This window comes from Phoxinus phoxinus, assembly GCF_949152265.1.
Source record: "Phoxinus phoxinus genome assembly, chromosome: 22".
NCBI lineage: Eukaryota > Metazoa > Chordata > Actinopteri > Cypriniformes > Leuciscidae > Phoxinus > Phoxinus phoxinus.
The window spans coordinates 13,248,924-13,273,379 of NC_136897.1; the positions used below are offsets into that span (position 1 = coordinate 13,248,924).

General features: G+C 37.8%; 1 protein-coding gene and 1 long non-coding RNA gene across 3 annotated transcripts in view; one reads left to right on the plus strand and one right to left on the minus strand.

The window, feature by feature from the left end:
* The window catches only part of LOC306990423, a 598,642-nt gene that overhangs the window by 261,881 nt on the left and 312,305 nt on the right, over window positions 1-24,456 (minus strand). The window lies entirely within an intron of this gene.
* The window catches only part of nlgn1 (neuroligin 1), a 225,264-nt gene that overhangs the window by 6,240 nt on the left and 194,568 nt on the right, over window positions 1-24,456 (plus strand). For both annotated transcript variants that reach the window (XM_079597223.1, XM_079597222.1), the window contains exon 2: window positions 10,010-10,838. In XM_079597223.1, the coding sequence (XP_079453349.1) occupies window positions 10,343-10,838 (496 nt within the window). In that variant the 5' untranslated portion in view covers window positions 10,010-10,342. The remainder of the gene's footprint in view (window positions 1-10,009; window positions 10,839-24,456) is intronic.

Sequence of the window (24,456 nt, forward strand, 5' to 3'; positions counted from 1 at the left end):
GACACTTAGCTCATGGCAATGTATATGGTAACAAGCTTTAGGAGCTTTCCATCTTTACTCTCCTCGTGTTACGTTGCATTCGGAGATCGACTACTTTTGACTGACAAAATTCCAGCCACCGGAAACACTGATAAAGTCCGTGGTACAAAACCTTTATTTTTAGTAAACTCTGTGTACACAAACAATGTTGCCAATGCTCAAGTTCATGTGTAGAGCCCCTAGTGATACTTCAAACACAGTTTCATGTTCTGTCGAGCCGCGACAAAATAAAATAAAATGTTATTTTACATTTGATTATTCAATTTCTGTACCTGAATACTGTTTATTATTTTATATGCAGACGTATTCCCCTACAAAATCAACCTAATGATTCTAGGATGATCAATTCTTTCCAAATAGAGCTATTCAAGTCATCTGGTGAAATTGTTTTCATATCGCAATATATATGGCAGAAAAACATAATATCGCAATGTCATTTTTCCCCAAAATCTTGCAGCCCTAATCATGAAAGTAATCAATATGAATTGAGCGGTTTAATCCACGTCTTCTGAAGAGACTTCATCACTTTATATGATGAACACATTTAAATCAGGCTTTTATTTGCATATAAATATAGATCAACACACAGACTTGGAACACATCGAATATGCTAAACGGAAGCTCAGTGTGACATCAAATGAGAACCAATGAGGTTTTGTTCCCGATGATTCTCTTATTTTTCATCAAAAATATATTTTATTTGTGTTTTGAAGATGAACAAAGTCTTATGGGCTTGGAACAACATAAGAGCGAGTGTTTAATGTCATAATTATCCTTTTTTGGTGGAACTAACCTGCTAATGGCCACAATTATGTTGTTTGTAAAGAAACAAATGTACTTTTCGTTTAAAGACTGTTGAAAGTGCATGGCATGTAACAGACCCCCAAAAACCACAATCCTGAGAATCCATTAGCAATGTTCTGTTCATGACATTTTTCCACTTATGGGCTTTTTTTTATATGGCAGACAGTTATTATGAGGCACAATGGGTTGCCATGTCTCTCTCTGATCCCCTTTTCAGAACGCACTTGGTTTGATCCATTGGAAATGCAGCTTTCATCATGGCTGAAGTGTTCTTCTGTTCTCCCGTGGTTAGCTCCGCGTTGTCCAAGAGCCTTGACCTTTCTCTGTCGGTTTGTGCGCAAACTGGCCGCCATTTTCATGGTCCCTTAGGATTGCGAATTTTTTTCCTTCGGTGGGAAAGACATTCTCTTGAAGGCGGTGGAAGTCAAGCACAGAGTGTTCTGAGTGCAGAAAGTGCCAGACAAAGTTAAACTGTCTAAATGGACTGGTGCGTCTGTTCCGGAGAAGAACACAGTTCTGGGAAGCAATTGGCTCCCACCCCCTGTCGTTATAGCAGTCAAAATTCCACTTCCCACCTCTCCATCGGCAGTGGAGTGTGAGGACGGTGTGGATCGATGGGCGCCTTGTCGTTCTAAAGGTGTGATAGGTAGGCAGCCGCGTGTCCTCTCCCTCCCTCCGTCTCTGCCAGCTAAAGCCGGTGTTTACACTTGGACACCTGTCTACTCTTCACACTCGCTTCAGACAAAAGATTCAACGTAGGCTGTGAAACGCTTGCCAAATCCAAAAACAAACCTTTTGTGAAGACTACATTTGCACAAACCCTGCATGTGATGCTGTTAATTGTCTTTGTTTCATTCTAGTCTTTGTTAAATCCAGAATTGGGTTCAGGTCAGGTCAAGGTTGGATCTGTTTTGTTTTTTTCTTCTTCCCTACATTTGAACGCTTCTTGATGTTTATCTTCGCCACATGCTCATTGACCAAAGGCTAATGTGACATTTATGTGGGATGAAGACCTAAATGTCCCACATGCAGTAATCAGGCTAAATCTGTCAAGCACTTTATGGGTTTTGCGGATTGCTTTTCAAAGCCTGCATTCGACACTCCTCATATTAAGGACGATAAAGATACAGTTAGGTTTTCACGTCCATGTTTTACAGGGTTTGTAATTTCGCTACCTTCCTAATAAATCTCCCGATTATTACTTTGATGACAACGAGTGTAATTGAATCTTCTACACGCAAGCTTATTTGGTTACTAGGTTCGGTGTGCTCCCTCCCTTTTTCAGGACCTGTTAATGTAGCTTAGAGAACGTCATAGAAAGCAGGTCATCGGAATATAATGCAATCGGCATATTTCATCTGTTAATCCAACACGTGCAGCATTCAGATTCAGATTCCTGATGCCTGTGCAAAAGTGCATGTGGGAGGAGATGTTTGCTTAGAGACAGCAAGAGCTTTTTTGTTTTTTTTACACATCACAGTGGTAAACTGGAGAACTCGCACAGCAGATATCACTAAAATGGCAGTATGGCGAATGTTATTAATATCTGCAAACAAACCTAAACCTTTTTAAAGAGCGGAAAAAATGTATATAAATATGCATGCGTATAATAGTATGCTGTTGTATCAAAAGGAATTTTTTTTCCCGGTATCATTTGTACTTTGTGATATCATTATCGACCAAACATATATATTTTTTTTAATTATATTAAGCAATTTTTTTGCTTATATCACCACCACTAATTCAACATTTCCACACAGTTATGTATATATTACACTGCTGTTCAAATGTTTGAGGTCAGTAAGATATTTCAAATACAATTAGATATTTCTATTTCAAATAGATGCTGTTCTTTTGAAACTTGTATTAATCAAAGAATCTTTAAAAAAAACACGTGTCCACAAAAATATTAATAACAACTGTTTTTCACATTGATAATAATAAGAATGTTTCTTCAGCGCCAAAATCAGCATGTCAGAATGATTTCTGAAGGAACATGTGACACTGCAGACTGGAATAATGAGGCTGAAAATTTAAAAGAATTATTTTATATTGTAATAATATTTCACAATATTACTGTTTTTACTGTAGCTGTTCTGTTCTGTACTAAAGCAACTTCTTTTAAAAACTGACCCTAAACTTTTGACTGGTAGCGTAAATATGATGTGTACGCATGTTCGTATGTAAAGAAGTCAGCGAGTATATTTGTGTTGGATGTGCAGATATGCCTCTAGCTGTTGTCACTGTGATTTTGTTCCTGGGTCAACATATTTTGTTGATCCTGGAACAACATTCCTGTCCGAAAATGTTGTCCCTACCCTTAAACCCTTAAACCTAACCCTACCCATAACTTATCCCTAATATCACAGGAAAATAATAGGTGAATAACACTGACGTAGAATCACCTGGCTGTGAGGCTAAACTTGACATAAACTGTAAACTTGTCCCTCTAGCTGTACCTCTGTTATGAATAATGCAAAGGCCCAGTGGTGGTCGTACACCTCAGCATTTCTGCCGGCATTCGCTCTTGCAGGTGCTGGGAATGAGTTATGCGTAATTGTGTATGTTTTTGTGAGAGCATAGGCTATGTGTGCACATTTGCATCTACAGTGTGTGCGTTTGTGTGAGTCTCACAGAATAGATTTAAAATATTATCATGACTAAGTCGTCATTGAAAGCGGTCCACTTGAGTAAGATCAGCTCTGCTGCAGCAGTCTCTTTCTTTCTTTCTTTCTTTCTTTCTTTCTTTCTTTCTTTCTTTCTTTCTTTCTTTCTTTCTTTCTTTCTTTCTTTCTTTCTTTCTTTCTTTCTTTCTTTCTTTCTGTCTTTCAGTTCGATTGACGGCTGCTTACACGTTGTCATCTGAGGACAAGAAGTTCTTCTGCTCGTTTCAAATCGGCGTTTGCTTTCTGTCAATGCGTCTTCACATGCAGCTCTCTGCAGTCTCGGGAGATTGATGTGTTCTCATCGCGCACTATTGTATTGTGCATTTATTCCTTCATCGGAAGCAATAGTTCTCTCAAAAATGACAATTCATTATTTACTCACCCCTAGTCGTTCTAAACCTGTATGTTGTTTATGTGGAATGTACACATTCACAGTTTTTACGAATCTTGGCAGAGGATTGTGCTGTATTTTAAAAATTGTAATTTATGAAATTAGTGTGCTTGAGATGAGCTATTTTAAGGTCATACAATTTTAAGTAGGCTAAAGGCATAGTTCACCCAAAAATGGAAAATTCTGTCATGATTTACTCACCCTTATGTCGTACCAAACTTTTGTGACTTTTTTATCTTCCATAATGTCCATTAACGATGGAAGTTAGGAACCAAAATTGCACCAACATTCTTCAAAATATATTATTTTTCACTTCAGATAAGAAGCATGAAAAAGTAAAGTGAAGAAGAAAAGATTGTTGTAAAGAGAAGTGTTTCACAGAACAAACAACATATGGTTTGGAGTAACATGAGGGTGAGTAAATAATGACAGAATTTTGCTTTTTAGATGAATTATTAATTTAAGCTTTGCAGATTTTTAATTGGTTATGTAAAATTACATTTTTCGCACCCCATATTCATGGTGTGAGTGTTAAAAAAAGACCTGATGTCAATTGTCACTTTGTTGTACCACTCCTAAATGATGTGTGAGTGGCATTACCGACTGGACTGATGATATGATGGATAACCCTGTCATGCAAATGATGGTTAATTTTAAGTGCGTCTTTGATGGCAGCTCTAATAAACTCAGGGTCTTCTCAATCAGACTTTAGATTTCCCAAACTCCAGATTTCGCCGGTGCGACCATTCTGACCTGCAAGCTAAGCATATCCACACATAATCATATAAGCTTTGGCCTATAAATTTCTCTCAAAGTCTTATTGCGGTTGAGATGAGATCATTAAGGTGAGTGTGAGCTTGTGCGGGCCTTAAGCAAACACTGATGAAATGGCCTCAGATTTGACCGACTGCTGCAGTAACTCACTGTTCTGGCCTGTGTTCACAACTTCTGACGGCATTCGCTAAAATAATCAGCCATTTGTTTTCCACTTCGAACCACCTTTGTAATCGAGAACCATGCTCCATTATTCTCAGATGCCAGTATGATGTATTGAGACTAAGAAAGTTGAGAATATTGTGTCCTCAACGTAGAATGTTTGTCATGTGTTGTTGTGTTCCTCATGTGGGAGGCAGATGTGTATTTTGACTAAAATTACTTAAAAAAAATGACATTGTTGTATATAAAGCATCCATCCATCCGGGTGGTAGATATCCATCCATCCATCCATCCATCCATCCATCCATCCATCCATCCATCCATCCATCCATCCATCCATCCATCCATCCATCCATCCATCCATCCATCCATCCATCCATATATCCATCCATCCATCCATCCATCCATCCATCCATCCATCCATCCATATATCCATCCATCCATCCATCCATCCGCTAATTTTATAAATATACATACATTAATGTTCAAATTAAGTTTGGGGCCAGAAATGTGTTTTTTTTTTTTTTTTTTTTGTAAGAAGCTTTTTCTTATCAAGGCTAGTTTGATCAAAAACAGTAAAACACTGTAATATTTTAAAATATTAGAACAATGTAAAATTACCATTCTTTATTTTAATATATTGTAAAAAATTATTTTATTCCTGTGATGGCAAAGCTAAATTTTCATCAGCCATAGGGAGCCGGACGTCACATGAACAAACAGGAAAACTGGACATATTGTATTCGCTTGTCAGAGAAAGTTTGAACGACAGTTTGAACGGAAGCCAACATCTATGGACTTTTAAGGTAATCGGCAAACCTAGCTAGTTTTTTTTTTATTGTTGCCATTTTTTTATTAATTTATTTAAATATCTAAATGTTAGTGAGAAAGAAAATACCACAAAAACATGTTCAGCTGACATTTTGCCTTGTGCATTCGATTTAACAGCAAGGTTTTAACTGAACTATGCATATGCATTTTTATACACTTACATAATGTTCTTGTTCCGTACATTCAATAATTGCACGTTCTTAAATGCGTGAGGTTTTCTAGCAACTGCTCACGGTGGGAGCCATTTTAGAAGTGACAAAATGCACTTTAAAATCAGTCAAAGCCATAAAAATGTACATTCATATTTACTGGTAAAGTAAATAAGAAATATTTACCTACTAGTAAATATGAAGATATATATTCATGAAGATAAATTAAACTCTCCGTAATTTGCACCTTGATATTTCTGCCCGTTTTCATTCGTGTGATTTTCAGCCTCTGCTTTTCTGCTACAGACTGAAGCACCTCCTGAGTGTATAACACGCCGCGCCATTACTTTCACTAATAAAAGAAAAATTTTTACAATTTTCTAGTGCTATTTTTTTTATTGGTTGGGGCATTCCACAGACCTACATCAAAACTTTTCAACACACACTCTGATATTGTCTTAGTCTCAGATTGTTCTTAAACAATGACCAAATTGTTCAACAACAACGACAAAAAGATTAACAAGATCTGTGCCTAAATTCTGATTGGGTGGACATTTGCCCATGCCTAGATCCGGCCCGACTGTAACTGAGATTCACAGACCCTCGGTTTAATAGCTCTCGGTCTTTAACTGGACAACTCACAGCAGGAGCTACAAGATAAGCACTTCAAGCAGAAAGAAATGACAAAACAGACTAAAAAAAAAAAAAAACTTCAAGAGAATACACAACAAAGCATTGAGACAAAAATATCAAACCCACTGGGGAAATATGTAAGAATGTTTTTACTTATTTTACTATATAAAATAATATCAAACTAAGTGGCATTTATTCCAAAGAAAGACAGCTAAATATTTCACAAACAAATATTTGTGGTGGGTTTTAAGTGATGAAAGAAGAGGAATGTATTTTAAAGTGAGATGTTTTTTATATTGGACCATGTGATGAATGTGTCCTCAATACTTCAGAGAGGTATTCATGAAGACAAATTTGCATATGTAGTTGTTCATATCTATCAAAACTTTTATAAGAGGATGGGGGGGCGATGTCATCAGTGTACCAGTCGTTGCTTTCAGAATGAGTAGATGTATACCTATAAGAGAACAAGCAAAGGCATAGCATACGAAAGGTTGAAGTGGAAATTCAACACTGTGTATATTCTATGGAGATTTACAGTGTCTGTGCTGTGCTGTGGATTCTTTATTTGTCTGCGAGGGAACACTGTATTAAGATCCCAACTGAGATTGTTACGTACCGTCTCAGAGGAGGCATATGTCTATCTCTCAATTCAGTTCCCCAGGCCCTCTTTCTATCCTTTGAGACAAACCTGACCTCATTACAAACACACTACCGTACCTCTCTCCTTCTCTCTCTCTATCTGTCTGTCTGTCTGTCTGTCTGTCTATCTGTCTGTCTGTCTTTTACTTAATAGTTCACTTAACTTAATTTTGTGAAATTAAATTCGACATGTGTGTATCTACAGATATATAAATATACATAAAAATACAATGAGCTCATGAGCATTGGAAGAAGGTCGTCTGGTCTGATGAGTCCCATTTACATGGGGAAGTGATGGCACCAGGACGCACTGTGGGACGACGACAAGCTGGCTCTGGGCAATGTTATGCTGCAAAAACCGTCCATTCATGCGGACATAAATTTGACACGTGCCACCTACCTACACATTGTTGCAGACCAGGTACACCCTTTCATGACAGTGGTGTTCCCTGGTGGAAGTGGCCTCTTTCAGCAGGATAATGTGCCCTGCCAAACCGCATGCATTGCTCAGGAATGGTTTGAGGAACATACGATGAAGAGTTCAAGTTGTCGGCCTTGCCTCCAGATGTCAATCCAATTGAACATCCGTGGGATGTGCTGGACAAACAAGTTTGATCCATGGTGACTCTACCTCACTACCACAGGACACCTTCAGGGGTCTTGTAGAGTCCATGCCTCGGCGGGTTGCCAGTACAAGGAGGACCAATAGCAGACATGGACTAAAGACTTGTAGTGTGGTGTTGGAGCTCTCTCTCTCTCTCTCTCTCTCTCTCTCTCTCTCTCTCTCTCTCTCTCTCTCTCTCTCTGTCTCTGTCTGTCTGTGCTCTATTGTAGAAATCTCCTAGGCGATTTTATAGGCTCATTAACAATACAGTACACAATCAATGCAGTGGATTTCTCATCTTGCGTCTGTGTTTATCCGTTCGTCTAATTATGCGATGGAACAGACTGTTTTGCATCTTTTTGAAGCCTGTCATTGATAGGCTACCGTCAATAGGAGCAATTTGTTTTGAAATATGAAGTGAGGGGAGTAGAAATGTCAACTGGGCCAAAGTGAGATTGACTAATCATGGATAAATAAAACACTTGAGTAAACACATTCAGTTTCGCAGAATGGGGTTTGTTTTTGGCATGTTTCTCTGCAAGACTGAACTCGAGTGCAACTTACAAGAACCATGTGATATAGGATGAAACTAAACATGTATTGTCTGTTTTAATTATTATTACATTTTGTACAATTTTATACAATTTTAATATACTTGTGTATATGCACAGCTTATGTATGTGTGTGTGTGTTACACTAGTTCTTACATAGTAATAACAGCAAATAATGCATAATTAAAAACCCAAAACTCAATTATATAATAAGTACACTTGTTAATTAATATTCCTCAGTAATTCTTTGTATAATTACACTGTAACAAGGGCACCTTAAAATTAACTGCAACCCATATTTTATTAAAAGATAAATTAGTTGTAAATAGACATTACTAACTGACTATTAGTTGTTGGAAAAGTAGGAGACCATTGTGATCTATTTCTAGTTACGACCCTGCCCCTAAAACCATATAATGGTTTTCAACCTTTTGAATTGAATAAAATGCTGGCAGTTTCTGGTTCACCATTAACAAAATGCACAATGGCAGTGTTATTACTGAAATCGGTCCATTTTTATTACAGTAGATTAGACCTCGGGGCCACATATTGTGATCAGACAGAACGGAGGCTCTTTAAGCATTGTCTGTGGACGCCATTACATGGCGGGTAGAAGAAAGGTCAGTTCCAGCTATTCCATTCAGCCATGTCTGCTCCCTGTCTGTCTGTGTGGCACCCAGACCGGATCTGCTGACTCTTCCGCGGCTAGTCATCATGAATGATCTGGTTGTTGGAGGGTAGTGGGCAGAGGAGGCTGTGTGTGGTGGTGGTACAGTAGTACTCAAGACAAATGCCCCATTATAGTGGAACATAAACCCTGTTGTAGAAGCGTGGAAGCAGAGGTGCTTTTCTCATTTACTGTGGTGAGCGAAAGCCTGTTCTGAATCCGCCCGTCACAGCGTCCACTGGGGAAGACTCGCCCACGGTTATAAATGAACCTCTATTCCTTATTAAGACTTGTGTTCTGGGGGGATCTAAATATAGTTTTTGCCCATTTGCAAGGTTGTCTCAGAAGTGAGGATGATGCACTAAATTGATGTGCAGGGTTTTGTTGTGCTGTTCTTCGATATTATGTTTTGATTTGTTTTATTATTACACTTCATGATGTAATATATCTGAATCTTTGCAGTAATGGGAATGAAAAGCTATTGTCTAATCCAAACGATGATCACAACAAACAACAGGACATTTTGTTGATTACTTGGTTCATCAATGACATGACGTGTGTGTGTGTGTGTGTGTGTGTGTGTGTGTGTGTGTGTGTGTGTGTGTGTGTGTGTGTGTGTGTGTGTGTGTGTGTGTGTGTGTGTGTGTGTGTGTGTGTCCACCAAATCACAGTGATGTGGTGCTACCAACATGGACAAAAAACCCATAACAGGAAATAGTTTGACCTCTTTATGACAAGGCAACTTCAGATTGTAACATTTATTTCTGAAAAATAATTTACAATATTTGCAAAGTTTTACCATTTATGATGCATGACATGTGATATTTCCCCCTGAAAAAGTGATTTTCAATACTGTCTTAAGTACTGCTTTATTATATGACCACTTCAGCTTGTGAGTGTATTGGAGAAGTGTTTGATTTTCCGTTGGCCGAGATTCCTCTTAACTGACTCTGGGTCTGTATAATAGATGCTGTGTCATGCCAGTGAGCTGTGATCCTAGAACATTCTGCTTGATAACAGGCACACAAGATCACAGATGCCATTAAAGCTCCGTTCTCCCATCTGCCTCACCACTAATTTTTATTTATTTTTCCAGCAGGATATAGACCAACCACCGCACCGGGCTTGATTTATCTGTGGACAACCTGCCGCAAATGCCTCCCCCAGCCCTACCCCGCACGTAGCCAGGATGGAAAGCTACGTTGTCAATAGGATGGGACCTGACGAATAGCTGGCTTTCTGATAAAGATGTTGCTTGGATCCGTTTTTAAATCCATGTGGGAATACTTGCCATGCAAAGAGGCTTTGAGATTTTTGACAGCTTCGCTCTTGGAACATCTGGCATCTTGGGTTTGATCGTTTCTTTTGTGCGAGTGGATATAAACTAGTGCCGCCGCTGTTAGCGGGACTAGTGTGAAGAGGATTGAACATGCCGTTCCAACGACCAAACCGCCTGGGTGGCGTCTGGAGGGCCATGTGTCCGCGGCTAGGCCTCAGTGCTAGCCTGGACCTGCCGTTTTTGTGTTGGATATTAGGCTTAACCCTGCACGCCCATTTCACTGCCTCGCAAAAACTGGACGAGACGGACCCCGTTGTCACTATGACTTACGGAAAACTGCGGGGATTCAAAAAAGAACTCAACAATGAGATCCTAGGGCCTGTCATCCAGTTCCTGGGCGTTCCCTACGCAGCGCCTCCAACAGGCGAAAGGCGCTTCCAACCTCCTGAGCCCCCTATTTCGTGGTCAGAGATCCGTAACGCTACTCAGTTTGCTCCCGTTTGTCCCCAAACCCTGCTGGAGGGCAGGCTACCGGACGTCATGTTGCCAGTTTGGTTCACCAACAGTATTGAAGTGGTATCGTCCTACGTACAGGACCAGAGCGAGGACTGCTTATTCTTAAACATATACGTGCCAACGGAGGATGGTGAGTTTATGTGCGGGCAGGACGGAGAGACCTGTCTTTGTCATCTCACTGTGTCAGTTTCCTCTGTGCAGAATGTAGTGAGTGCAGCGAAAAAAAAGAAGCATGATCTCTGCATGTCCGATGCATGCCGCTGCTTAATGTGTGAGTGTGTGTGTGTGTGAGTGAGGCAGTGTGTGTGTCCTAACCTTCCCACCATCCCCTGCACATGCAAATCTTTCTGTGTGCTGCAGCACGTCCATTTTAGGTGGTTGGTTTTCTTTTTACCCCCTCCCCTTTACTTGATAGACAAACACGCTTTATTGTAAACAGCCCATAATGTTTCAAAATGAACTATAAAAGGGGAGCATTTTTGCAGTACTTATGATGATGATGATTTAAGTTAGAGAACTTCTCGTTAAACTCTTCTCTTCCTCTTTCAGTCAAGTTTTGCTGTTGCATGCACCTGATGTCCATAATGGACTCCCATGTTATTTTTTAGTCTTCTATTCATTTTGCAGTAAAAAGAATATCCAAGGAATGTGCCAGAAAACCCGGCAAGAAAATTTGTAGAAAAGGAGGTATGTATCCACCGACATAAATCCCAAAAGAGAACAGGCAACGATCTCCCCCCTCTCCACAGCACCAGTCCAGGTCTCGACTCTCTGAGGTCGCATGTCAGAGAAGAAACCATAATTGATTCCCACCATGAAGAGTCAACTGGGGAGACCGAGCCGTCTCTTAAATCAGATGGGCACACTTTGAACTTGCAGAGTCTAATCTCAATTAAAAGAGATGCTATCTGGATTTCATTGGCTTACACTGGCTGTATTGATCACAGCTTCATCAAGATAATGTCTTTAGCTCCCCCACCCTGACGTACCCTACCTTGGCCCCTTCCGAGCATTGGGTTTGTTGACAGCTCGCTTTATATAAAGTATCCCGTTAATACGTCCTCCCTGCCGACAAGAGTAATCATAAAACGTTCCAGCTAGAGAACATTATCCTATCTTCTGCTGGTCTGACATGGCAAAAAATCAATACATTTCCCCCAAAACTTCCTGTTTGGCATAATGTGGTTAACTGGATAGTTCAAAAAACAAAACTAAGAAACCTGTCATCATTGTATTGACTTTCTTTCATATATTTTGAATAACTTTTTTGGTCCATACACTGAAAGTCAGTGGGGTCCAAAACCACCAACTATATTTAGAATGACATGAGAGTGAGTAAATGATGACAGAATTTTCTTTTTTGGGTGAACCATCCCTTTAAGGTGACCCATCGGGCATTTCAATGATTATTCACAGCATGAATCACTGTTGGTTTATGTTTTAAATGTTGCAAATCAGATCAACATTGATATTCGGACATTGTTTCAACTTACTGTAGTTTACTTTTCCTATCTTGTTCAATTTCAGTGTTGATTTGACAGTTAATTGTCAATCGTTGTTTTGAACCAATGACTGACATTATTTCAACCACATTTCAATTTCAATGATTTTCAGTCACTTGCTGGCTTGGGAACTAATTTCCATTTGTGTTAATCTACAGGCCAAACCAAAGCAAATCCAACACCTATCCATTAAGACATCTTTTAAAAAATTAAGTAGCATCTAAAGAATTCAGTCCATTTGCACACATCTAAGTAGGTGAAGGCCAGTGAGGGCACAGATAGCATCTTTCTCTGGGTTTAATATGAATGTTTTAGAAAATGTAAACATGCTGCCATTGTGTCATCTCTAATGTTTGCAGTTGAAGCTATGTTTCCAGCATGCTGTGTAGAGACCCACAATCATCGCAACTGGGATTGTTTTAACGGCAAAGAACAGTTGTCTCTTCTGCCTGCAAAAATAATGGAGGCATTTTTTAGTAAAATTGCTACGTTAGATGGAGTGGCTTTGAGAGGTGCGAGTGAGGAATTTGCTCAGATTGAGAATTTCTGGGTAAATGATGTAAAAGCCCTTCTCCTCTGCTATGAATATCACACTTGATTCATGTCTTGATTCATCATGGTTTATGTGCCGTTAGATCAATCCTTCGCTCGAGTTGTGTGTACTGAGAAATAATTGTCAATGATACGTCTTTTTGTGAACAAATTTCATTTCCATTTAGGATTCCCACATGCTGTTTCGGAAAATGTGTGCTTTGTGCTTTCTCGTGGGGGGAAATGCAGTGATGAGATTTCATTTTTGGACCCCTAGCTCATGCTTTAATTGGATTTGGCAATTCACACCTCTACATTTAATACTTTTAATTGAAACCTTTGATTCCTAATTGCATTTACGCTTCTGATAGATAAGACCGGCGTTTATTGGTTTTCAGCAGCACGGTGTTGTCTCGATATCTTCGTGTAATTAACTACCTTAAAACGGCGTGAACGGACACGGCGGCATTGCTAACTCAAGGATGTTACTGTCAAGGACGATGTAAACACGTGCTTTTTTTAATTCAAGGTTTTTACCGCATAACTGTCGCATAAATCAAAATCTTTGTTGATAAAAAGACAACAGATTAAGCCACGGTAAGCTATTAAAAATTCATTCGGAGCTTGTAACAGGGGCTTCTGTTAATGAAAATTTAATAGTGTTGGTTTTTCGTTTCTAGTGTGACACTGTCAGATGATATTTAGCTGCGTCACAAGAATTGAGTGTCCGTCAATAAGCTCTCTCGCTCTCTTCCTGTCCCAGTTCTGTAATGGTTGATGGTAGTCCTAAGAGAAGTGCAATGCTTGCTTCGTGCTAAGACAGGAATGGATTTGCAGCCCCAGTGTTTCGCTTTCCATATTTTTTTTTCATTCCCTCTCTGTTTCTGCCTCCTCTCTACACCCTCCTTTGAGATGGTCTGTAAAACCGAGTTGAAATCCGCTGTATCTTGGTTGGGTGAATGGCGCGCGGAGGAGCCAGGGTTAGAGGCGAGGGTGGAGATGAGCGCAGACGTCTGTTTGCATTGAGGCCGGGGGTGGTGCTCGCAGAAACTCTGAGAGAAACTTGATCGTCTTGGCAGGGCGTAGAGTTAGAGGTGTGAGAAAGCCAGGCTGAGTTTGTGTCTGTAAGTAAGAGGTTTGTCACACTTGTTTTGGAGGCTTGCAGTAGATGGCGGAGCGTGGGCGGAAAGAGCCGCGGTGTGACAGAGCAACAGGATTCCTCTGGTTCAGGGTTGTCCAACTCTCAAAGGAAATCAGATTGGAATCATACATACATGCGGTGATCAGAATAACCTGGGCTTCGCTATAACTCGCTATGACTTTAAATCAAAATTCTCTCTGTGGGATATGCGATGTTTCGAAAGTCAGTCTATTGAGAAAGGTGTAGAGTTCGGTATGTAATAATGTAGTTTAGGAAGTATTTTATAGGAGCATTATTCTGTATGTTGACTATAGTGTATTGCAATCCTGGGGCTTTGGAGATAAATATGTCTATATATGTTCTATTCTTGCAGAAAAGACACCTTACATCGTTTGTAAGAATTAATATCTAGATTTTTACATTTTCTGTATAAATTGAGTGGTGATTTATCCCTCCGCTATCATGGTAGGGCATTGTGTGTGATTGCTAGGGTGTTAATGTTCGGTTGCTAGGGTATTATTGGTAGTTACAAAAGCCCCAACACTTACTGTAGGTCCTAATAGGTGAAACCAGATAAGAAATGTCCAGGTCAAATTTCACTCTAAAAACTAATGAAAATCTGCATATTTTGCTTAAACAAAATACAAGTCAGGACTCTTTGGATATTTTGTTGTGACATTATTTGAGCACATTTAATCTTCTCTCAATATTTTTAATGAAAACTTTTTTTTTGCAATATTGTTATTTAACCGTTGTGTATATATATATATATATATATATATATATATATATATATATATATATATATATATATATATATATATATATATATATATATATATATATAAATATATATATATATATATATATATATATATATATATATATATATATATATTCTTTTTTTTACATTTATTCATATTCATAACACTGATTAACACAAATTCCAAAATAAAATAATATGTATTTTATATATTTAATTCACACACACACACACACACACACACACACACACACACACACACACACACACACACACACACACACACACACACACACACACACACACACACACACACACACACACACACACACACACACACACACACACACACACACACACACACATATTATATATACAGTATATGAGATTCACCTTCAGAAATATGAGTCTGATCAACGCCTTTCCTAAACAGATCACGTGAAATGAGGTACCATTCGTTTTTGTAAAACAAAAGGTTAGCAAACACTGCTAATTAACCATTTAGTAAGAAGTGCATTTGTTGTCTGTATACATGATGTTTTAAAACCGTTATATGGGTGGGTGCAAAAATTCGTCCTATTTATCCCTGTTCTAACTTACCATGCATTTTAATAGGCTTTCTTTAGCAGTCCCTGTGTTCTGACTCACAAATCTATTTGTTCAGAGTCTATTTGAATATTGAATGTGTGTGTAGGCGTGGGACAGAGTAATATTACTGTAGGTTATGCTTTTCACCATTGTTTCAGAATAATTTTCTGCTCAGTGTGCTTTTGTATGAACTTCCTGTGTGACATGAGGGCCATGTTGTGTAGGTGATAATGTCTCAGTTTGAATCAATAATGAGGGAACCGTTTCACCATGACTGATGAATACTAACAACAGACTGCTGGATCATTTTGTATCAGAGAAAATCCAAATCTAATCACTGATTCAGTCCAACTCACACACACACTCATCCTCAGCCTTTACCACATCATTTTCCAAAAACAATCAATAGTCTATTGCAGTCTTAAAGGGGGAATGAACTGCATTTTAAAAAGAAATATGTTCTCTGAGGTCCATAAGATTTTAACATAAAAAACATCGTAATTTAGAAGTAGTATGCTATATTCTTTAAATAAAATGAAATGTGGTAATGTCCTACTGATGACGAAACAGAAGATGTCGCTCACTGAACCTTTTATTCAGGATTACAGCGAATGGCTTAGATCAAAACAAGAACAAAACAGTGCTCTCTATATACGTGCTTTACTTCCATATACGATAATCCAACGCATTAACCCCATAAAAGCAAAGGAAGGAACAGCAAATCACAATTATCACAGCTATTCAGTTTGACTGAGGCACTACGGTATAAATACTCAGTACATATCTAACAATCTAAATCAGACAAAGCAATAGTGACATGGTAAAAACATTGTTACTCACACTTGTGTGTTTTGACGTTACTGTCGGATCCAATGTAGTTGGCACTGCATCATATTTTATTTTCACTCTCTCTCCGCAGTTAATGAAGCGAACAAACGAACAGTGTAAATCTGACTGTAACTTTGTTAAAAATAAAGTTCATCCACGCTTTCTTAATGTTAAGATCACAAGGATGGGAATGCGAATCAACTTGGCATTTCAAAACGTCTTGTAATCCTCAAAAGCATCTCTATCGTTTTGTTGCTGGAGTAATTCTGTGTTTGTGTCTCTCTTGTATTTATTCTCTCGTAAATCGGTGCACGGGGCTAAAAAAGGGCAATGTTGTAGAAGTAGACATTGATCTTCTGTAGAGGCGGTCTATCTTTGCACTATGATGAAATGTGACAAAATCCGAAACGACTCGTATTCTGAGCTTAGTTTCATGCTTTTTGACTACAAAGAAGTTTTGAGTTCTGAAACAGTACATTTATAGTACAATGTGTCTCTTTTACGTCAAAAGATCTAGGGAAATTTGATTTCTCAATTCATGACCCTGTCAATACAGATTTACATTATACAAGTCATGCTTTAATGAAAGAGAATGGACAAGGAAGAAAAAAAAATCATGACATTTTACAAAGTCTTGATTTTGTTCTTGAGGTGGGAATAGATTGTAATGCTTGACATTATTTTTCACATATTTTATGCAATTGCAGAACCCCCAGCTAATGTGTTCTGATTGGTCAACTGTTTCGAGTTGTTTAAAGCAACAATCAAAGATACAAATACAATTTGAGTACACTTGATTTAACATGAGTAATGGCAGTCTTTAGTCGTGCACATTGATAGAAACGTTTCATCGTGTGCATTGACAAAACAATTCACAGTCATTCATCAGTGGTAGACCATGAAAAATGTGTAAAACCTCCCCATGGACATACGAGATATATTATTAGTTATTTGGAATCCTAAAGAGGCTAAACTAAATAAAGACGTGCATGAAATAATGCAGTGAAAGCAAACTATTTTCCACTCAAGAGCTGAGACAGATATTTCTTCCAACCTGGCACTCTCTAAATTTAGATTTCCAGTAGATTTGGGATTTCTGGTTGTATTAGTGGCATTAGTATAATTTAGTTCTTGGCTGTTTTGCTGATTTATGACTCGTCCCTCATCCTAATTTTGCATACTCGGTTTTTAAATTCCCACCCGCCCCCAGAAAATGTCACTCTGTCCTTTAAGTTTTGGCATAAAGGTGTTGCTTATGTAAGGGAAAATATCGTAAAACTATAAAAAAATAACCATTTCAAGCAATGGCGTTGTGTTCTTCAACTCTAAAGCCATTGGTCTGAACTGTAAAATTCCTGTGCTAAGTGTAGTGCCAAGTTGCGTTAATTACAGTTTATGCTAAAATGGAGCGTATTAGAGGAAACAGACTGGCGTGTGGCACCTGGCGCTGTTCCCAGATCAGCTCAAAGCATTTTCTCATAACGTAGATGACAACAACTGAACCTTGTGGAGAGGAAAAAGCAGAGAGGAAGTGAAGGGACAGACTGTCGCAGATGGTGCGTGTGCAGGGGAGATTGTCTAAATGCTTCTTTCACCTTGAGATGACAATGAGAGGCTCGCGTTTGACCTAGAGCCTGGTGTTTGGTGAATTCACAAACAAATCGCATACACACTGTCTTTAACAAAAGAATGCCGTTTTTTATATATGCTTTTGGACAATTGCGTTTTCTCCTACTGTATATAGTTTTGTAACCGTAGTAACCGAGTTTACTCCGAACATGTTTGAAAAGATGTCTAGATTTCTTCTTTACTTTTATCTGCAGCACTTTTCTGAAAACTAGTTCATGTTAATGGCTATTGACGACAAGACCCTTTGGGAAAAAATAATAGAAAGCTATTGCGTTATATGAAATGATGTTGTCAGCATTTTCAAAGGTGATACTGGAAATTGTTGTAGTGGCACTTTGTCACTATTGTGCTTGTTTTGAGCTTCAAATCCGAAGTTTCACAACAATGTTTTTATAAATTGCCACCAGCCTACACAGACGAGAGTTAGCAGCTTGAGGTCACAGAACAGGGCACTATTATGTTGTAATTAAATAAATAAATGCAAATCAAAAAGATACTGTTGAAGCAAATGTTTGGTTTAAAAATGTGTGAGTTGCCAACTACATTGTAAAGGTATGTTCCAAAGCATAACCAGAATTATCAGTATTATCTTACTCTAAGATACCTTATGCATCTGCAAAAAAGTCTGTTAGGACCCTTATAATATTTTGCATTGAGACATCATTTTTATCCCAAATTCCCATTATTTTAATGCATCTGGTATTTCTTTATGATGATTTTCATTAATGTAATTTATTACTTTTTAATTCAAATGTATTCATATTTATGTATATTTACATTGATTCGTTGTGATTTTATCTATAGCAATTTACAGTGAGGAAAATCACACACAAAATCAATTAATTTAATTTACTTGAAAGCAAGTGCAACAAATTCAACCATGATGTAATATTCTTTTTGAAACCGAAAAGCTTAATTAAAAAAACGTGCCAAACACACTTTGTGTTCCCCTTGTGAGGAGATGAATAAAACAGTCTTCATTTAATCGACTTGGAACCCTCAGAATATCAGAGGGGAACATATAAACACAACCACGTAAACTTGGACGCAAACAAGATCAAACGCAAAACTGAGGAAATCTCTGGGCTTAAATACATCGGGAGGGTAATCAAGATAAAACAACAGGCGTGTAAATTAATTAGGAATTATGGAAACTCATAAGCTCATAAGGGAGTTTTTCCTTTGAGTTTTCCGCGTACAGACAACATTGTCAGAACAATCCCCATTCACACGGATCCGCGAAAACGACTGAAAACGCTGTATTCTGCTGCCAGGCCATTAGATGGCGATGAAACATTATAGACTGAACACAAAATACGCATATGCATGACGTCAGCGTCTTTAGAGATTCGCGTTTTTGTTGTTTACACGGAGACCGTTTTCAAAAACGTGCACTTTGAAACCCGTTTTTAAAAGTTTGCGTTTTCATGGACTCAAAACGCCATTGTCGTGTAAACGAACCGCCAAAACGCATACAAAGTTTTACGTTTTTAGTTGAAAACGGTGTCTTGTAAACAGGCCCTCATAAGCACAGGGAACTCAGGCAAACCTGTGGTGTGTTTCCAATGTTCATTGGAACGATGGTTTCGGGAAACACAGTCTCGTTGCGCTATGCTGATAATGACGGAACTTGCAACCTTAGTTGGCTAAAACTTATTATTTTATTTTTTTTGTGCTGAACAATATCAATTAAAATAGTTCAGTCTATTTAAGAAATAATTTTACCCAATATTTGTGTGTTTGTTTTTATGCATATAATGCTTAATTAATTGTTTTGTTCGGCGGAGCATAATTGGCGGAGCTCGCTCACGGAAATCTGTGTTTAGTGGAGATTCACCCCTGACAGCAAAATGGAAATATTTGCTTGAGCTTCTAACCTTTACAGATGGAGAATATACCTGTGAAGTGTAAGTTTTGCACTGATAAAAGCACGTCATCTCAAACACATTAAACAGCGCAAGTATCTATCTGTCAGCACATGTCAGAGCATCTGACGGGGCAAAGCCGCTTTTAAACTATACGTGTTATATCTTACCAGATATTTTAAAGCCCTTAATATAAAGCATGGCTCATGCTTAGGACAAATTAGATGATGCACTTTCCCCGCGGCAGCTCAATCTGTGTCCTCCGCTAATTTTCAGATACACAATAGAGAACGTTTCAGCCTCGACTCTGTATCATCATTAGTAGTGTTAAAAGTTGTAAAGAGTACCAAATTGAACAAAACAATATAAATGCAAAATTAGAATTCATGAATATGTAACGTGTAAATGTAATCATTGCACAACATAATACCGGTAGTCACGTTCATACCGATCGATATAGCGCCTACACAGTTTACACTACACTATTTTGAACTAAAGATGGAAAACCTTCAAGGCCGTTCATGTCATTTTGGGGGCCTCAAAAAACGCAAACTTTTGAAAACGGGTTTCAAAATGCATGTTTTTCATCTCTGTGTAAACTACAAATTTTAATTTGTGAAAAAGGGTGACGTCATGCATATGCATAATACATATTACATCTTAACAACCAAAACAACAATGACTGTGACAAACAAAACCTTCATGACTGTGTTTGTGCTGCTCAAGATACTTTACAAAATTAAAGGGGTGGTATAATGCCTTTTCACAAGATGTAAAATAAGCCTTTGATGTCCCCAGAGTGTGTATGTGAAGTTTTAGATCAAAATACCCCACAGATATTTTTATATAGCACGTTAAAGTTGTCACTTCTTGAGGGTGAGCAAAAACGCACCGTTATTGTGCCTTGTCCTTTAAATGCAAATGAGCTGCTGCTCCCGGCCCAGAGGGTGGAGCTTCAAGAGCTTGTGTTCTTTTACCTCACACACGCATATACTGAAAATGTCAAAAAAATGTGCCTTTTATGTTTATTGTTTATGTTTATCTTTTATTTAGCCAGAAAGCTGGAGAGACTCAAGAAGAAGTGACAACATGTAGACAACATTTCTGAATGGTTAGTTGGTGAATTTATGTAGCTTTTGTGTTGTTATCATCAAGTCATTGATTAGCATATTCTGTCTTGATAATCTATAAATCATGTTAAGGGAGCGGTAGATGTCGTGTAGTTCCAACCAGCCGTTTGTAGTCCTTAAAAAGCTATTTAAAAAAAAAAAAAGCAAATATCTCCCTTTGCTTTTAACTTTGAGCATTGTAACTTTGCAGATGTTGTTTATGCTCAAACAGAAACATTACACACTAACTAAAGTTAGAAAAGTGAAATCATATTCAACCACCCCTTTAACACTTTTCCAGCAAAGTGTAGATTTACTGCAGCACTACTTCAACCATCAGAGGCACATTACTTACTGTATATATGCCAAATTATAAATGTAGGATTTCTTTACAAATTGACTTAAGCAAATACTGGCCTGGGATTCATAATACAGCGTTTTTAACTGTTAAAAAAAATAGCTTACACCAGAACGAGACCTCTAGACCTCTTTTACCGGTGGGAACGGTACAAAACCTAAACGTTTCGGGCAAGACAGGAATAAAATAACACCTTGCATACAACATTCTTCATTCCTTCAAGCGGACATATGTATTTGTATAAATGACAGTAAATATAGATTAATCCTTATTAAAGCTATCAATGTAATTCAGTCAAGAACATTGGGTGATTTTTCTCTTTTACTTTTGCTGTTTGATTAACATTAATGACGGACAGCAGCAGGTTATTAGACTGCTGTCACTTTATGGCTGAATGCACGGATCCAATACACTGATGCAAATCCAATTTTCTCCCAACTGTTTACGTCCGCTTAAGACATAACCGACTGTGTTTACATGAATTCTCGCCAAAACTGACATTTTCACATAATTATGTGTGTATTTGTACGTTCATGAAAGAAAATATATGAAAGAGAGCTCTATTCAGTAGTCACATATAACATTTATATGTCATTTTATATGTTAACAGTCATAGTTTTTGTCATTGATAACTGTTTTTTATTTAGTCGTCATCTCGTGTTATTCGTCAACAGTGTCTAAGTAGAATGGACAGCAAGGCAGCTCACTAGATTTTGGGGCCGAGCTAAACAAACCATCATCAGTCTGAATCTGAATTGAAGAATGTCTAAGCACTTTCCACATCCCTAAACCTTTCATTATTGGTTTGGAAGTTAAGGCCAGTAATTAGTTTCACTGATCCTAGGAAGTGTAACTAATCTGAATAGGCCCGTGCCAGTCAAGTAGAACAGTAGTTATGTGCCTGTGCTCTTCCAGACTGCGAAACCCAAAGTCAGTTCATCCCAACACAATCAATGACCGTCTTTGTGTTTGCTGTCACCGCCATGACTGCCGCGGACACTTCTGGACCTCTAATTAGAGCGGAGGCATCAATAACTCATCACTCCCTTCATTAAACATATCGGCGGGCATGCGGGCGTCTCGGGGCGGTGTCACGGCAGCGTTTTGCTGCTTCAGTAGTCCGCCACGTCCTCCGCCGTCCGTCTGCGGTGTATGTCATTACTGAAGGGGTCATTTAATCACGGGAGAGAAAGAGGCAAAAGTAACACGCGTCCTGCATTCGGCTCCTAATGCCCAGACACACAGAGAGCCTTTGAATAATGAAGGAACAGGAAATCGCATTAACGGGCCACACAAAATGAGGGATGGGCCGGGAGATAAGTACAAATCAGTGTTTTTGAAGCTACTTTGAAACTCTAGTTTGTCAAGTTACTTATAGTGGTTTGAAAAAGATGCTAATACATTGCAGCAATTTGAGGACAATCTTGAAGCTGTTTTAAAATATATACCTATCAAAAGTTTTTTTTTTGTTAGAGTAGCACTTATCTGGCACAATAATAATTATAAAAAAATTTAGTGATGAAGTGTTTAGATTTAGGGGCATATTTACTAAACAGGGCATTTCCGATGGGAGTTTATTTTTTACTTATTTTTTTTTTTTAGTAATTATGTAAAATATTAAAAATAATGTAACCGAATTTAAAACAGTGAACTCAGGAGCGCAATTTAATACAGAAATACTTTATATTTTTTTATATAAATATTTTTTTTTATTAAATATTATTAATCATTTTCTTATATTATTAATAATTTTATTGTTGCAAAAAAAAAGTCTGAGGAAATCAGTTCATTTTTATTTATCTAATTTTATATTATCTTATTTTTGCTGCAAAAAAGTCTTGAGCGAATCGTTTCTTTCTTTCCTTCTTTCTTTCTTTCTTTCTTTCTTTCTTTCTTTCTTTCTTTCTTTCTTTCTTTCTTTCTTTCTTTCTTTCTTTCTTTCTTTCTTTCTTTCTTTCTTTCTTTCTTTTAATACAGTATACTTATTTTTTTCTCCTATTAAATATTAATCATTTTCTTATTAATACTTTTTATTGCTACAAAAAAGATGTAAAATGCTGCTAAGTTCAAAATCAGTTCTTTTTTATTTTTATTATTTTATGTTATTTAACAATTTTACTGAAAAAAAGTGTTCTTTCTTTCTTTAACCAGTTTATTATTTTAAATACAAGTCTTGAGCGAACAGCTGTTCTTCTTTCTTTTGTTTCTTTGTTTCTTTGTGAGATTGTTGGTGTGTGTTTGATCATGACCTCAGTTCCCTCAGCTGTGTACAATATTGCAAAACATAGGAGTGTTGATTGTATTATTTATTTATTTGTTTTTTAAAAAGCTGGTTTTGAAAACAGCTGAGTACTGTCACACTACTGAACAATGTAATTAGGTTAGTAGTGCTGCTACTTTTAGTCAGTAACTCCACATTACATAAACAAATATGCAAGAGGAAAAAAAGCTGTGCAGAAATAGTGATGGCACACAGAAACCGAGAGAAAAGAGTAATGTGTGGCTTGAGCTTGTGAGTGGAGGGTCGGCTAAGCAGTGTTGGAGACTGAGAGGGACTTCACCTTGAATATTAATGACGGTTTAAGCCCATCAATTCTTCACTGTGGCAGTTCTTGTAAGTGCAGACCGCTGCGGCCACTCCATCTACAGCCCTTTGCAATTATTTCTGTGTGACAGGAGACGCTGTCATTTAGAGCAAAATTAGATGCATGGGCACAACTAGTTTTGAAACAAATAAGTTTAATGCTGATTTTGCTGAGGAAATATCACCCCTTAAGCCCTGTGAAAACTACAACCTACTTCCAACTCCTAATTAAACCGTCTGAATGATGTTATTTTGCCGTATACATATTGAGCTGATGATACTAATTGTTATTTTTAAAGTGCAAATCATCTCTCAAAATGAATGTGTGATGTTACACAGAGCAGGAATAAAAGTGGGTGAGAGAAAGAGAGAGAGATGTGTTAGATCTCAGAGGTGTACAGTCGTGACAAACAACCGTCTGTAAACGAGCTCGTTTCGTGTCCCTCAGCATGTGTCATGAACAGCGGAGGGAGTTGTTGTGAACTACAGGATAAAGGGATTATGGCTGGGCAATAGAGCTGAAAAACATGTTTATATCTTTCGACCTTTTAGCATTATTATATATATATATATATATATATTTCTTATGTATCTAAGATGGAACTTATTATTATTTTTTGTCTTATTTTATTTTAAAAAGTGTTCTAGTAAATAAAATCCTGACAGATATTTTGCTTATTGATATATCACCCAGCCATATAACGCATGGGATTTCAATAAAGCTAGCTTGAGGGTAAAATATGGCCAAGAATAAGCTCTCATATACTGTTTTACATCATAAGAAATCCAAATGAATGAGCCTTATTAAGCCAGATAGGAATATATCCTGTCTGATAACGTCATGCGCTCT